The sequence below is a fragment of the Triplophysa dalaica genome, chromosome 9, assembly GCF_015846415.1.
Source record: "Triplophysa dalaica isolate WHDGS20190420 chromosome 9, ASM1584641v1, whole genome shotgun sequence".
In the NCBI taxonomy this organism is placed as follows: domain Eukaryota; kingdom Metazoa; phylum Chordata; class Actinopteri; order Cypriniformes; family Nemacheilidae; genus Triplophysa; species Triplophysa dalaica.
Genome location: NC_079550.1, coordinates 670551 through 686833, shown reverse-complemented (window position 1 = coordinate 686833; position 16283 = coordinate 670551). Strand labels below are relative to the sequence as shown.

The following is a 16283-nucleotide window of genomic DNA, read 5'->3' as shown; positions in this document are numbered from 1 at the left end:
CCTCTTAAAGTCAGAGTTTATATGCGTTCTACATCTGACCTCAATGCATTCCAGTCAATCAGGTGTCACGGCATATTAAAGAACATCAAAACAACAATGATTATTTAAATATATTAATAAAACTTACCTGAGAACTTTGCTTCTTCGAGAAGTGCGTAGCGGGCATTATTGTTAAGTTGTGTGTGATATTCCTGCAGTTTTCTACACCATGATCTCAGCCGCTCACTACTGAGCAAAGTGACCTTTCAACTTTATAAATATCCTCATCTTTTCAAAGATGATGTCAATTTTGGGGGTGTGATGTTGAAGCACAAAACTGATGAACTGGAACATGTGTTTTATTTATTTGTCATTAGCCATTTTGACATGAACAATAGAATGAAAGTTTGTCATTGCCGCCTCTATGTTTCTATTTAGATTTCACTTTCGATTCAATAACATTTTCCAAATCTGTTCCTCCTCCAAAAGTGTTTCTTTTGCCCTATTTTAGATTTCACAACCATCACTTTTCGTTTCATTGATTTCTGTTCATGAAGGACTCCAGAAAAGCCCTCACTCTTACTGTATTCTCATAAAGCCCTTTTCCATTTCTGCATGAAACCATGGCAGAGGTTCCTCACATCTCAGATATTGACGGTCCACTTTTTTAAAATCATCTCCCTTCCTGACCAGCATGTTCAACTCATTCTTGTCGAAAATCATATCCTGCTGAAAGTACTTACATAAAACAAAAAGATTGAATAGAAATTTCCGGTATAAGTTTGCAGTAGCTAAGTTTTCCCCTTCACTCATAACTGCAAGCCAAAACACCCCGGAAAACAAAACAAGAATTTTACGGCATGTTATGATAGTCAAAGTGTATTTATGAAATATTGTGAGTTCGAGGTCTATAGGTTGTGTTTGTGTTCAGGATCGCACCGGGGCAGTACCGTTCGTGATCACTGTATGCCAGTCACGCAGCACCCCTCACACGTGCCCTTAGAGAGATTTTTACAGTCGCCCGATGCCCGGAACGCCAACGCCAACAACACATCAGGTATGTACACAACTCTTTGACAAGAATATCAGTGTTCCTATTGTTCTCCGACAGAATGCTTAAAGTCCTTGACTGTAATGTGAGCTTTAGGAAGTCCTTGTGAAGGCCCAAGAGAAACAGAAGGAGAGAGCAGTTTGGCCGGTTACCCATGGTTCCACGGGACCTTGTCGCGGGTGCGTGCTGCTCAGCTCGTCCTCGCCGGCGGCGCTCGCAGTCACGGTCTGTTCGTCATCCGTCAGAGTGAGACGAGACCTGGAGAATACGTCCTCACCTTTAATTTCCAGGGCAAAGCCAAGGTCTCTCTCTCTATTTTGTGTGTTTTACTGAAGCACAGAGTGACATACAGAATAGAAACATGAGATTCAGCTGAAAGTGAACATGTTTTAAAGACAAAATTCTGTCACGCTTGAGAATCACGCTCATGAGGTTTGTGTTCACGCTGCTCTTACTCGTGCGGTGTACTGGTAACAGCGGGTATTTCTAGCTTCAAGCAGAAGAAAAGCACCATGAATATATCACAAATGTGACTCGGGTGCTGAACACATGAAGTGATACTAATCTAATGCTATGACGGCGATGTATTCGTCGGTGTGTTGACTCCATTCATTCACCAGTATGGAAATGCGAAGCATAAACATTCTGCTTTCATGAGAGAAACTCATGACAGATTTCTTTGATTAATCACCCGTGATCTCGTCGTGTGCAGATACAGAAGGCATGCTATGTAACACGTTGTTTATGAATGTCATGAAACGTCGACACTTGGGTTGTGTATATGTGAGATGATGTATGATGTTTGTGTTCGCAGCACCTGCGCTTGTCTGTGAATGAAACCGGCCAGTGTCACGTGCACCATCTGTGGTTCCAGAATGTTTCAGACATGTTAAGACATTTTCACACAAACCCTATACCTCTGGAGTCTGGCGGCTCTACGGACATCACGCTACGATCATATGTGCAAGTCCAGCGAACGTCTGCAGGTATCCTGATGCCCACACACACACTCCTTACTGCTGTTCACTTTCAAAAACGTCTCTTCTCATTTACTCAGGACCACTTTGTTTAATCATGTACACGCTCAACATTAACATCCATTACACCACGGGCTGTTGAATGCTTCGTTTTGATTGGCCAACGAAGGCTGTATGGCACTACATGAAAATACTCAAAACCACATTTGTGTTATGACCGGCCTAAAGTCACATGTGAAGAAAAGTAAACGGAGCAAACACTTTAAATACAAAGCTTCAAGCTGTCAGAACTGAAAACAGCAAATAAATATAGTGATACTTGTTCTCTCTCATGCTCTTTAAAAACAGTACATACAATGCCACTCAAGCCCACAAGAACATTAGGAGGATTATGACAAAAGACAAGGATTTGCTCGGGCTGCACGATGCAATTATTCTCATTTTTATGTTTTAAGCAATTATTCTTAATAAACAAAGAGTTTGAAAACTACCACACAAGGTTTCAGCATAATTAGCACAAATCTAAATTGAGCTAATATGGCATCACCAGATGACAGAAATTCAAACACATACTCCATTTAAGGCGGTCTGTATGCATGCATCCTTATTTTCGCTGGTGAAAAGACTGACTCAAACATAAAATCGTATAGATAAATGGTTGAGAGCAAGTTGATGCGTCTCAACTCAACCATTACTAAGAAAACATTATGTTCAATGATGTTTGTAACACAGTTGAAAGTTGGTAAGTAAGAAAGCGGGAACCGGCGAACATTAAAAACATATTTTTAATCAAAATAAACAGACAACAACATTTGAGTAAAAAGCCGACAGCCACGTCACAGTCGACAGCCGGCCACAAGAACATGAATACAAACTTAAAACATATGTCCGCGCCCGGTCCTCTCTTGTCAGAAGTCCCGTCGCTCGTCCTCTTATGCTTCTGATTTCCTCCGTGAGATATGTGGGACCAGTGTGCGCACAGCTGATTCCAACTATCACTCACGCCACCGGCCCAGCCTCACGGCACTTGTCCCGCCTTCTTCACCACATACCCCCATCGCCCCTTACAGGCCGGGGGTACCAGCGTCCACAGCGCCTGGGAGTATGCACCCACGAGACGGGAGCACCAGGAGCGACAGTGATGAGAGAGGGGAGATAGGAAAAAAAATTGGTCCGGTTCCCCGACACACTGTCTCTCAGTCCTCAGCCAGCCGAGAAGCTCTTCCTCGCGTTACCATGCGGTGGTACTGGATGCTCCGTGGACAGCTCGATCCGCCTCCTGGCGGCTGGCTCCTTCGACTGAGGGCAGCTGGCAGCGAGGCCCCCGTTTCCTGCTTCTCACCTTCATGGCTGTTGACAGCAGGATTCCGCCTCACGGCCAACGGCGACGACTCCTCCGCTCCCTCCTGGACGGTCGCCACCCCGGCCCAGGAGAACGGCAGCGAGCTCTCTGTCCCAGCCGATTCATCTCGTTCCAGCACAACCACCTCGGGCAGCCGTTGGCGGATGTCCCTCGTCCGCACTGCCCGAACTTCTCAGCACCGCGATGCCCCTAGGCAGCTAGGGTTCTCAGACAGCTTGTCTCTCCTTCCTCTGGAGTTGCAGTACCAATGTAACATAGTTCAAAGTAGGGAAGGAAGGAGGCGGGAACCGGCCAACATTTAACAAACTTAAATCAAAATAAATAAACATTAATACGGAAGTATTATTAAATAATCGCAGATCTCATTCATACATGGGAATGGAACATTGGTTTGGCTATGGATTTACCGGCCCTCCCACCCCTGCTTAAAGATGTTTGTCCACTTTTCAGTTGTGAATTGATTGTGATTTAACCTTTTACAGTGTTGGATCTTTAGTGAAGTTGCAACTGTTTACTATGTTTTGTCCCAAAGAGGTGGATTTAGAGGTTTTTGCAAAAAATCAACCTCTGCATCAGGAGCTGCTAAATCCAGATCTAAACAAAGGAAAATGCATCTGAACTCTTTACATTTCTTCAGACTTTAAATACAAATATAGCTATCTATCCTTTGGTTTTACTTAATTCCTTGAGTCATGCCAAGTCATTTTCATGATTTTAGACCAAGTTTTCTAAAATTATAAGCAAAAATAGCCACCACGTGGCACTGTGCCTAAACTGTGTATGTTACCTCCGGTCATCACTACGATGACATGTACCAAGATTTGTGTAAATACATAAAAGTTTGGTACAGCATCAAATCCCTTGTGGCATGCTCGTCGGCGAATTCACAGACGTGCTTTGTGAGAACCGATTAGATGATCTAAAATCTTTTAATAACTTGCTGTCAGGTGCTGCATATCAGAGTTTGAAGTAGTTATTTTTGAAAAATTCAAAATGGCAGGAAAATCTAATCCTCATACGGTGCATTCGAATCAGCATGAGCAAAGGGTTCAGATGGAATGAATTCTGTTTCTTGGAATGTTACAGACAAAACCGTATGTGGTTGTTTGGACTGTTTGTGGCCCTATGGAGTGGGGGTTGGAGACTCCAGATTTGCCATGGTACCCGTTCAGACTGGTCTCTATGTGCGTGTCAAATTTCACAACTTTCCCATTCACCGTTCTAGGGGCGGCCATAGACTTCCATGACAGAAGATAAATAAGATAAATAAGATTACAATTTTCATTGTTACAAAGCAGCTGTACATGAGACACATTGAATACAAGAAAAACAACTAAGGTCATATACCTGTAAAAACAAGAAAAAGGTGAAAACAACAAAAGACAGACATACAAATGCTCCACACACACAATATGCATACATACTTACACCCACTGACATAGACGCACACACGCAAACACACTCGCACACACGCACAGTGAAAGCACACATTTGAGATAAAGGAGAGAGAACCACAGGTCAAATATTAAACGGACTATAAATTCTTATATGCAATATTAATTATGTCTAAATTCTAAACCACCCCCCCCCCGCCAGGCAAATAGTGCAAAACAATATGCAAATGGTGGTGAGGAACCCAAAACTCCAATCGAGAAAAAAAACCTCAGGAGAACCCAGGCCCAACCAGGGGATTCCAGTTCCCCTCTGGCAAAAGATGCTGCCTCTGCACAAGCTCAACAGTGCTTGCACAACAAGGCTAAATAAAAAATAAATAAACTTACGAATAAGATAAATTATAGATTTAAGATTATCATTAACAATCTAATAGCATTTGAAGTGTTGTAGAAAAATTGTGTCAAGCTGCCGCGTCCTTTATCACAGCTCTTGTCAGGTCACCGCTTCCCATTCTCAGCTCTGCCATCAGGTCTGGGCATGAACTGCATCCTTCGGTAACCTTGGAACAAAAGACAAGACTGGCTGAGAGTAGAGTACTGTTCTGCACTCTTTGATGCAACAAGTATATAATTTGTCGTTGGATGTGTGCTATTTGCGGGACACCTCATTGTTTATTGCTACAAATTTAAAACGGTCAGATAAATAAGACTTAAACCATTTCAATGCCATTCTGTTAATGCAGACGTACTTTTCGAGTCTGTGTAGGAGTCTGCTGTTGTCAATGGTGTCAAATGCAGCACTAAGGTCTAGCAGCACCAATAACGAAATACAGCCACGGTCAGACGCTAAAAGCAGATCATTTGTAACTCTGATCAAAGCACTCTCTGTACTGTGACATGCTCGAAATCCAGACTGGAATTCATCATTAATGTCATTCCTTTGGAGGAAGGAGCATAACTGAGTTGAAACTACTTTTTCAAGAACTTTAGATGTAAAAGGTAAATTCGATATAGGCCTGTAATTCCTTAGTTCTCTTGGGTCGAGTTTGGGTTTTTTGACAAAGGGCCTTATAACAGCCACCTTAAAGGCTTTAGGCACATGTCCTAATGTCAGAGATGAGTAAATAATACTAAGAAGTGGATCTAAAAATTCTGGGAGCATCTCTTTCAGTAGTTAGTGGAGATGGTGGTCTAGTGGGTTAAGCCACTGAACTGGTAAATCAAAGGTTGCTGGTTCGATCCCAGCATCCACCACCAGTGTGTCCTTGAGCAAGTAAAATTAGCTCAAGCAATACTCCATGTTGCTCCAGGGGGATTGTCCCTGTAATAAGTGCACTGTAAGTCGCTTTGGATAAAAGCGTCTGCTAAATGACTAAATGTAAATGTAGTTTGTAGGTATAGGGTCTAGCACGCATGTTGTTGATTTGGATGATCTAATGATTTTAGAGAGTTCATCGTGATCTCCCTTAGAAAATAATTGCAATTTCTCCTTAGGGGTGCTGTAGTTAGTTTGTTCAGCGGGTTTCACTTATGGTTGCATTGATTTAATTTTTTCTCTAATATCTTGGATTCTACTTGTGAAGTAGTTCATAAATTCATCACTGTTATGCTGATAATCAGAATCTGATGTCGCTGACGACTTATTTTTTGTTATTTAGCCACGGTGTTCAATAAAAACCTAGGCTTTTCTTAAAGTTCCGCTCCATTTTACGGGACGCTTTCTTTATAGCCTGAGTGTGTTCATTATACCACGGTGTTGGGCTGCCATTTTAAATCTTCTTTAAACGCAGGGGAGCAACTGTGTTTAATGTTTCCGAGAAGGTAGAGTTAAAATTTTCAATAGTAATGTCAAGATTGTCATTGTTTTTACTCATGCTAGATATTTGAGACAATTCAGGCAGATTGTCGAGAAACGCATCTTTGGTAGTTGAAGTAATCGTTCTACCATATTTGTAACAAGGAGTTTGATTTGCAGCCGTAGGCGAGTGAAGCAAACATAATATCAGATAATGATCCGAAATGTCTTCACTCTACCGTAAGATGGTATTAAATCTAAAGTATAATTACGAAGGTGAGTGGGTCCTGACACATGTTGACTAACGCCCATGGAGTTAAGAGTGTCTTTGAAAGCCATTCCCAAGGCATATGTATCGTTATCTATATGGATGTTAAAGTCACCAACGACAAGGACTATCTTCGGCCAGTACTAGTTATGATAAGAACCCATCAAATTCTTTAATAAAATCTCTGTGGTGCCCTGGAGGCCTATATACAATAGCTAGAACATTTTTAAAAAAATGTTTTGTCCATAGTATTAGCTGTTGATACGTGAAGTACCATGACTTCAAAAGAATTGTATTTAAAATTAGACTTCAAAGAGGTGATAAAATAATTATTGTGCAGCGACACCTCCCCCTCTACCTTTTAGACGAGGCTCGTGTTTATAGTAATAATCTTGGGGAACGGATTCATTTAGAGTAATATAATCATCTGGCTTTAGCCATGTTTCTGTCAAACAAAGCATGTCTATTTTATGATCGGTTATCAAATCGTTAACAAAAAGTGCTTTATTTGAGAGAGATCTAACATTAAGCAATCCGAGTCATAACCTTTGATTATCTGTATTTTGTTCATGTTTGATTTGTTTAACGTTTATTAAATTACTTTCAAGAGGTTTACGCATTATCTTATGTTTGCTAATCCGGGGGACAGACACAGTCTCTATTTTATGATGTTTGTGAGAAGGGATTATTACATGTTGTATATTTTGTGTATTCCGTAACGTGAGACGGCAAGCAGACAGTTGGTTAAGCCATTCTGTCTCCTTCCTGACCTGGGCCCCAGGTAGTCAGCCGTTAGCAAGACTGTGTGCCAAATTTCTAGAGAGGAGGGAAACCCCATCCCAGGAGGGATGGAGACGATCTTGTTTCAACAGGTCAGGTCTGCCCTCAAAACTCTTCCAGTTATTTTTAAAACCTATTTTATTCTGCAGGCACCACTCAGACAACCAGCCATTTAGTGATGATAATCTGCTATAAATCTCATCACCACAGTAAGCAGTGAGGGGGCCAGAGAATATTACAGTGTCTGACATCGTGCTTGCGAGCTCACACACCTCTTTAATATTATCTTTAGTGATCTCCGATTGACGGAGTTTAACATCATTTGTGCCGACGTGAATAACAATCTTACTGAATTTACGATTAGCCTTAGCCATTACATTTAAATTTGACTTGATGTCAGGCGCTCTTGGCTCCCGGTAAACATTTGACTATGGTGGCTGGTGCCTCTATGTTAACGTTCCGAACAATAGACTCACCGATCACTAGGGCACTTTCAGCAGGTTTCTCAGTCGGTGCGTCACTGAGCGGGGCAAACCTGTTCGAGACTTTAATCGGAACGGTTGAGTGATGTTTTGTCCTGCGACTATGCCATCTCACGGTCAAAAAGTTTCCCAGCTGCAGGGGATTTTCAACCGGAACCGAGCTGTGTGCGCTAACATTGCTTGCATCCAAAGTGTTTTCTACGCTCCTAACACTCTTACTATCCTCAAATAAAGGTGGGATGCAAGACTCTAATTCTAAGATCTTCTCCGTCAGCCTAACTACTTCCCACCTTTTATCGCATGTAAAACCCTCGCCGCTGAGAAGGCTAATCTAAACATATGACATGATGTGCAAGTAACAACAATAGGAATAGAAGCCATAACTCACCGGGTATGAAGTGCAATCCTAACTTACCAAGGTTGCTTGATGAGTCTTAGTATATACGCTTAAAAAGAGAAACAGTTTGCACACAAGACAAATAGAGGGAGATGATATTCCACAGTTTAGACAGAAGGCAAGCTAACACGCTAATACTATGCTAGCAGCGTTACGTTTCAATTAATATAGGTTTAGAATATAAAGTTATAAATAATTCGGCAACAACAGTGATAGGTAACGATACTAAAATATACTAATATTAAGACCAAGAACAAATGTGAGGTGAAGCAAGTGTCAGAGGATACAAACTAGCCGTCGGCAGCGATGCGAAAATATCAGCTGTATGCAGGTACATACAGCATTTGGTTTTCTAGTACAATTCTACAGTTTACACATGCATAAACTAATGCCATGTTTACATCATCAAAAACAGAAAACTTTGAAAACTTTGCTTTTCTGAAAACTTTAACATACACACAACATTGTTATAAAATTTTCTGCATTCACGCACGCACGAATGCATGTTTTGCTTTTACACGGAGACGATTATGGCAATGTTTTCAAAACCTTGCACTTTGAAACCCGTGTAGTGATCCTTACACTAGCACCAATGGTGTAGGATGCCAGACACAAGAGGCGTTGTGAGTCACGTCACGTGTGTCAGATGACCACTCCCTCAGCTAGAGAATTTCACCCTAACAGTCAAAATTATCCAAATAGATCATTATAAAAAGAAAAATTATATCAATTGGAGGAAGTAAATCGCCTGAAGGATTTTGTGAGATCCAGCTTTCAATTTGAAGAGCCTTTTACTGCATTATCAACACAAGGAAGACAGGTGTGACGGCACAGAATTAATAAAACAAAAGGTATACAAGAAAACTAACAACTATTAAGTGGTACTAAAATGCTAAAGGATATGAAGGTTGAAAGGTAAAGTGAAGAGAATATGAAAAAATAGGTGACTGATGAATGTCAGAATCTTCTGTTTCTCTAATATGGTGAAGACCTTATGCCTATGTAAAACAAGATTTTATAAAGGTATACGCTGTATAGGCCGCAAAGTGTCAAGTTCAGAAGAGTTTTTTAAAACGACTAAAATAACCTAATTTTACTATAGCCTATTCCTGGCTTGAATTAATCCTTGTCCGGGAAACCCCCCCATCATATTTTAACACCCCAACCCAAAAATACTGGAGTGAAAAATCTGCTAGTGGATTACTTTGTAAATAATCATCCATATCTTTAATATTTAGGGTTGTTCATTCTCTAGAAAAAGCAGAGGTGGAAAGTAACAAATTACCTTTACTCGTGCTACTGTATTGAGTTTGTTTTTTGTGTACTTTTTTAAGTTTCTTTTAAAATCTGTAATTTTACTTGAGCATGATTTGTGTGATGTGTTGTACTTCGTTATATTAAAATCACATCCGTTACTGAGAAGAAGAAAAAAAGAAATCATTGCAAGGAAAAAAACGAGACTGCTAATTACTTCAGTGAATAATGGCCGCAAGTATGAGTTTGCTTTAATACCAGAAGAGTGATGGAGAAGTTAGACTTCGGTAGTGCAACTGTCCTAAAGGTGAATCCCCATTAAACTCTGAATGCTGAAGACAATGAAGTAGACCCCTGGCTTTTCAGCTTCAAGACAGGATTATGGATGCTGTGCAAACTAGCATTTTATAGACCCCTTTTGGTGGAGGTAAAACAAGATAGGAAAACTTAAGGAGGCCAAAACAAATCAGCACGGAGTCGGCTACATAAGGAGTTTAAAATATCATCTTGCTCTGCTTTTGAGTGCCAGAATCAACAGAGTGGAGGACCTAATCTGACATTTTGACACACTATCACCAGAAAAAACAACGACAGTTGTAGTTAAAGACAATAAAACTAGCAGACTTCACAGAAACGATCACCAAAGATGCTTGTATATGCAGCACACACATTATAAACTATTGTCTTTTGTTGGTATGGATTATAGTTTGGGTATGCTTTTAAAAACCTATCATGTATCCCCACCTAATCAGGACCCCGGGAACAAGTGAAGTTATTTTTCACATAACATTAACCTTTTTTTTGCGCATATTCAAGCTAACTGTCACAGGTTCGTGCAGGGAACACTCCAAACCAGCAGATAACAAAATAGGTTTTCTTTAATTAAATGGCGAACACAAGGAAATGCGGGAAACACACGACACCACGAACATTCACAATACTGGACAAGGAATACAATCAAGGGGAGAACTTAAATACAACAGATAACGAGGGATATACAGGTGCTGGGGATCAACTAATAATGAGGAACAGGTAAAAACAAGCAAGGGACAAACGGGAATGAGACAATACTCCCCCCTCCCGGAAGGCGCGACCTCGCGCCAACCTATAACCGGGGAGGAGGGGTGGGCTTCCTGGACATGGGGTCACAGCTGCTCGGGACCGGCTGGAAGGCCTCTTGAAGGCCGGACGGGACCGGCTGGAAGGCCTCTGGAAGGCCGGACGGGACCGGCTGGAAGGCCTCTGGAAGGCCGGACGGGACCGGCTGGAGGGCCTCTGGAAGGCTGGACGGGACCGGCTGGAAGGCCTCTGGAAGGCCGGATGGGACCGGCTGGAAGGCCTCTAGACGGCCGGACGGGACCGGCTCTGAATGTCTCTGATGGCCGGACTTTAATGAAATATTTAAACGTGCATCAAATGTCTCTCTCTTCATTAACTCAACTGGTCTGCTGTAAAAGGACAATGTTGCTAGATCATATCATTGAAAAGAACAATGAGAACCCCCAAAATAAACCTACACATTGACACATTTAATAAGGCATCAAAAAAAACTCTACACAACTGTTCACTTTATTATCTATAGGATGAATATGTAGCTTCATAACAAAAGACCTGCGAGAGCACGCTGTGAAGCTCTGAACATAAACTAAACACAGCGTCTCTGTCTGTGTTTGGTTAAAATTACCTCACTTAACCAGTCTTTGGCTTAAAACAGCAGATACGTATCAAACAGATTAAACTCTTAATAGGCCCTTTTCACAATGATGTAACTTAACTTCTGCCTTTTCGCAAAGCAGTTGATCAAAACATCAGTCTTGCAACAAACAAGAAGAAGAAGAACTTCCGTTTCATTGTCGCGCTGGAATTTAACAACAGTGAAAAAAACTATGAATTTGTATTCTTTATCTAGCTTTGGTCTTGTCGTAAACAAAAATCTGTCTGCAAAACGTTGTACATCATCTAGCCGTATTTGTGGCAGCTGTACAAGGGACTTTGTACACTCCATTCTGAGGCGCTAGCGGAAGTAATGATACACTGCTTCGCGGCAGATCATAAGATGCGTTACGTCATGTGAAAAGGGCCTATTAGCTCTGTTTCTTGTTCACTGCGATCAACAGCAAAATGTGTCCACGGTAACGACTGTCAATCATTACATTCACTCTCAATACGCACAAATGTGGAATCCTGTGTGGAACCATTTTTACGTGGTTTTGCTAAAGAAACTTAGCAGTGTGTACCGTTGATAATTGTCAGGAAAATAAGGGTTAATATCTCTTTTTAGGCTTAATTTGGCTTCTGAAGAAAATTTATATTGATTTAAGAATGGTTTAGTTAACATTTCTGCTATATGATTTTTTTATATATTTCTGCAAAATTATTTTTGTTGCAGTATACTTTTAACCCGTTTAAATATATAAAATCAGGCACTATGACTTTGTTGTAGTTTGCTGGTGAGGAAAAGAAAGGTGGCATACAGAAATCACACCACTTGAATGGTTGTGTTGTTTGAAGTGTTTTACCCGTCCGTCTCTCTTCAGTTACTGCAGGGTTTGTTTATAAATGTTACTAGAGTTATATGAGTGAGCTAGATCAAAGAGAAATGGAGTCTAGAAAATGTCCCCAGCTGTACATCGATGAGCTAAAAGTAACTTTAACTTTGGGAAAATTAAACAACTACTTTTAAATTTTACTTGAGTAGATTTTTTGACTGATAGAATATTACTTGAGTACAAGTAAAATTACCGAAGTAGTAGGACTTGTATTTGAGTATAATATTTTTGTACTTTTATATTGATCATTTTTTTTTCTCAGAGGTGGAAAAAGTGTTTTGTCAGTGACCAGTGGTAGATTGGCCCTATAGTAAGTCTCTATAAACTGTAGTGTTCATTAGGGATGTGCATGTCCATACTGAGGTCGATACGATACACAACATACAGTATAATGCGATTCAAAGCAATTTTAAAAAGCATGATGCTATGCAATTTTAAATTGTACCCCTGCAGGGAAAAAAACTATAGAACGTTCCCCAAAACACAATAGAATATTTTATGGATTAATGGTTATTATGGGAATTGTATTGGTTTTAACGGTAACAGCAATGGTGTATACTTGTAGCCTTTGTGATGGATAAATCGATGCATCGCATTGCTAAAATTTATGCTGATAAACCGATGCGAATCAATGATTGTAACCATCCCTAGTGTTCAAAGCTAATTTGAGTAAAACCAAGATTGTTTAAATTTGTATGAACTTTTTTTAATTTCATTGAATTCTAATTCATTTTCACAATCACCCACAAGAGACAGAGTGTCAAGCAGCTAAAGAATAGAGTACACATTAAACTCATAACACAAATGCAGCATTTTGTCTACTGTTTCATATACAGCCTTATTAACTTTGACCTGCCTGTCATCTCCTCAGATGTGTCCTCACCCCTGCGGGATGCCCCTGTCTGTCGTACTGAATTGAGCCAATCAGCACATCAGCTGTCCGGTGTCACTGCCACCACAGATGCAACGCTGTCATCCAGCTCGTCGTCGTCGCCGATGGCTCAGCCGAGCACAGGAGGTATGGTGTCCGCCAGCGGTCTCCACAGTCGCAGTAACAGCGCAGAAAGGCTCCTGGAAGCTGCTGGTGGCAGTGCTGACGACTTCCACGACACCGACGGCTCAAGGCGGACTCGAGCTGTAGAGAACCAGTACTCCTTCTACTGACATCTGCTGTCAATCAAACTCTGCATCAGTCTGCTTGCAGATAAAATGCAGTTTGAATTTGTGGTTCTTTGTTCTTCGTCATAAGCCTTTAGCAGCGCTTAATACGCCCTATGAAACAGTTTTTGTCAACACATGTGGCTGATTATTTGATCACTTACAGTACTTTAAAAACTTCAAGGAAAAAGTTGTTGGCAGAGGAATGAAAGCACGTGTCAATTGCGTTTCGGCAGAATTGTTTGAAGGTCTGAAAGAATATCTTTTTGAGCCATTTGTTTGTGAATCTGTTAATGATTTGTTGTGGTATTATCACGTACGCGTGATCTCCTCATGTTTTCTCATGTCATGAACAACAGACCCGACTAAAATGTTGTAGCATTACCTCACTGAACTTGTTTCTGTTTCCCTGAAGTCGATAGATCTTTGTGAAATGAAGGTTCTAGTTTTGCAGTGTTTGACTTCTCAAAGGCTGAGAATAGATTTGCTTGCTGGTATCTCACAGATGTTAAAGCGTCCTTTAGCTTTTGAATAAACGGAATATGTTTATGGATGATTTGTAATCTGGAGATGTAAGTGGAGCAGGTGCAACAGGAAAACAGAGGTGTCCCTCAACAAATGTCTGAAGGAACACCAGTTTGTGAGGCTGCTATCTCCTTTAAGGCTTCAGGCGGGCGAGTTGGACAGAGAGCTGACTTTAAAAGGATGTGCCACACTCCGAGGCTGTATGGAGCTGACGAAGATCTGGTGAGAAATAGCCTGGAAGCCTTGTACCTTCAACGGGCCACCACCCAGAGGAGACGGGCTTCATCCAAGTCCGTCGTTCATAAGGAGGTGATTAAGATTAAGATGGCATTTGGCTCACACCCACAGTGCTCCCCTGACAAAGTAGCGGCTTGCAGCGCTTTAGTCTCACAATCCCATTTATCACGTTCTAATAGCGTGGTGAGCTTCAGCAGATATTATCACAATGACGATCGCACATTAAAGGAGAGATATGTAATAATTTTACTGCATTAAATCAAATCTTAAACTTAAAAACAAAATAGCTTAGTATGTTCGTAGGCATTCATCGTAGAAGTTCATATATTGGTTTGTCATATTGTTATTCCACTCTGAAATGTGAGTTCTGTGCCGGAATGTCTGTTTTTGTTTTGGTCAGTGTATTTCAACAGCTCGGTCGCCAGTTGGTGACAATTACTGTATATTGCAGCAAATTGTGTCTATTGTGTCTTTTGTGCTGCCGAGAGACGAGTGTAGGCCTTAGATCAGAGAAGCTGTTTGGGACCAAAGAGAACACTTTTTTTTCTTCTGTCAGGCTCTACTGTGAGTGGGACGCGTTTCCCCTCGCAAGGATTTAGCCCTGGTGCTGCGCAGAGTCAGAGAGAAAAATAAATCCATCATAAGTGACACGGCAAACTGTACAAACCAACCGTAGTTTCTCGATCTAGTGGAGAAGCTTGCAGCACATCCGTGGCTGATCCTGTCTCAAGCGTGGGGTTATGATTGAGTTTGAGTTGCTGAGGCTGCGTTCATGTTGCCGCTTTATACGTTTCTTTATCGAATTCTGTTAGGTGGGCATTAAATGTCTTCATTTTTGATTCAGATGAATATATCCTTTCTCAAACTCTTTCATGGGAGCACACAAAATTTTCATGTCAGTTTACTATTTTATCACTTCTATGAAACCGTAAGCATCAAATGAATCCTTTGTCGGATCAGATGCTGTCTTTGTCACGATTCTCATCATGATCCTCAGCACTCGGATACTTGTGGCCAAAATGATTCAAATTTACATCAGGACGTTTAAGACATTTGCATAGTTAATGTCTTCATGAGACCACGCACCCCATCTTTCACATCAACTGAAAAACCTCTCTTTAGGCGATCTGTGCTAAATTGTCTGAAAGTGCCGTCTTTGCCACAACCCAACCCACAATCGCCGTCCGTGTGAACAACAATAGAGACAGTTTGTGAGAGATTGTATAAGATTGAATAAGAGAGACTGTAGGTGAAGCAGTGAGTCATGAGCTCTCATCTTCACGATTCCCATTTTCATTCACTCACATGCATTTATTATTTTGTGTAGTGGAGTGGAAATACAAAACGGTTTTAAAGCAACTAAACAATTTCATTCCACACGTTTGTAGTTCTTTAGTTCTCTTCATGATTTGTTGTGTACTATTAGTTTGGTTTTATTGTAAAAACCTTTATGCCAGAGATCTCCAACCCTGCTTGTGGAGAGCTTACAGTACCCTCCCGCAGACCGCAGCTCCAGCACACCTGTCTGTAATCATCAAGCAACCCTCAACACCTTGATGAGCTGCTTCAGATGTGTTTTATTGCGCTTAGAGCTGAAATCTTCAGGAGGGTCGCTCACCTGGAGTGGGGTTGCACACCCCTGCTTTATGCTAATAATGAAGCGTTTAACCATTTTGAAAGATTTTGTATAATATGATGAACCTCATGTACAACTTTATACGTCTGTGAATAAAACGGGTGAACAATTAAGAAATGAATGGAGTTTAGTGCATGAAGAGAGAGATTCAGTGATGGAACGGTGACAGTCATGTGTTTTCTGACTCCTTTAAAGCAGCTGGAGAAAAACAAAAGCTTTTGAAATTTTGTCTTTTTTTATATATACACTTAAGTTAGGGATATTAGACTTTCGGGTGAAATTTTAGAATGCACTCTTATCTAAACAGATGAACTTAATTTGTCCACTGTTTAAGTACTTATTGCATAGCATGGTATTCTCTAACAAGGTAATTACAGAAGCCTTTGGGGGTGGTGGCATTACGGTCTGGGCAGGTGTGTCTAGTCAATACAGAATTGC

The 16283-nt window shown here is 41.0% G+C and overlaps 1 protein-coding gene across 3 annotated transcripts in view; it reads left to right on the top strand.

Moving 5' to 3' along the window:
- LOC130428468 (SH2B adapter protein 2) overlaps positions 1–15966 on the top strand; it is a 30606-nt gene extending 14640 nt beyond the window's left edge. For 2 of the 3 annotated variants that reach the window (XM_056756535.1, XM_056756537.1), the window contains 4 exons: positions 911–1036; positions 1121–1332; positions 1845–2016; positions 13161–15966. In XM_056756535.1, the coding sequence (XP_056612513.1) occupies positions 911–1036; positions 1121–1332; positions 1845–2016; positions 13161–13453 (803 nt within the window). In that variant the 3' untranslated portion in view covers positions 13454–15966. The remainder of the gene's footprint in view (positions 1–910; positions 1037–1120; positions 1333–1844; positions 2017–13160) is intronic. The other variant, XM_056756538.1, reaches the window with a different exon arrangement.
- Positions 15967–16283: the final 317 nt, after the last annotated feature.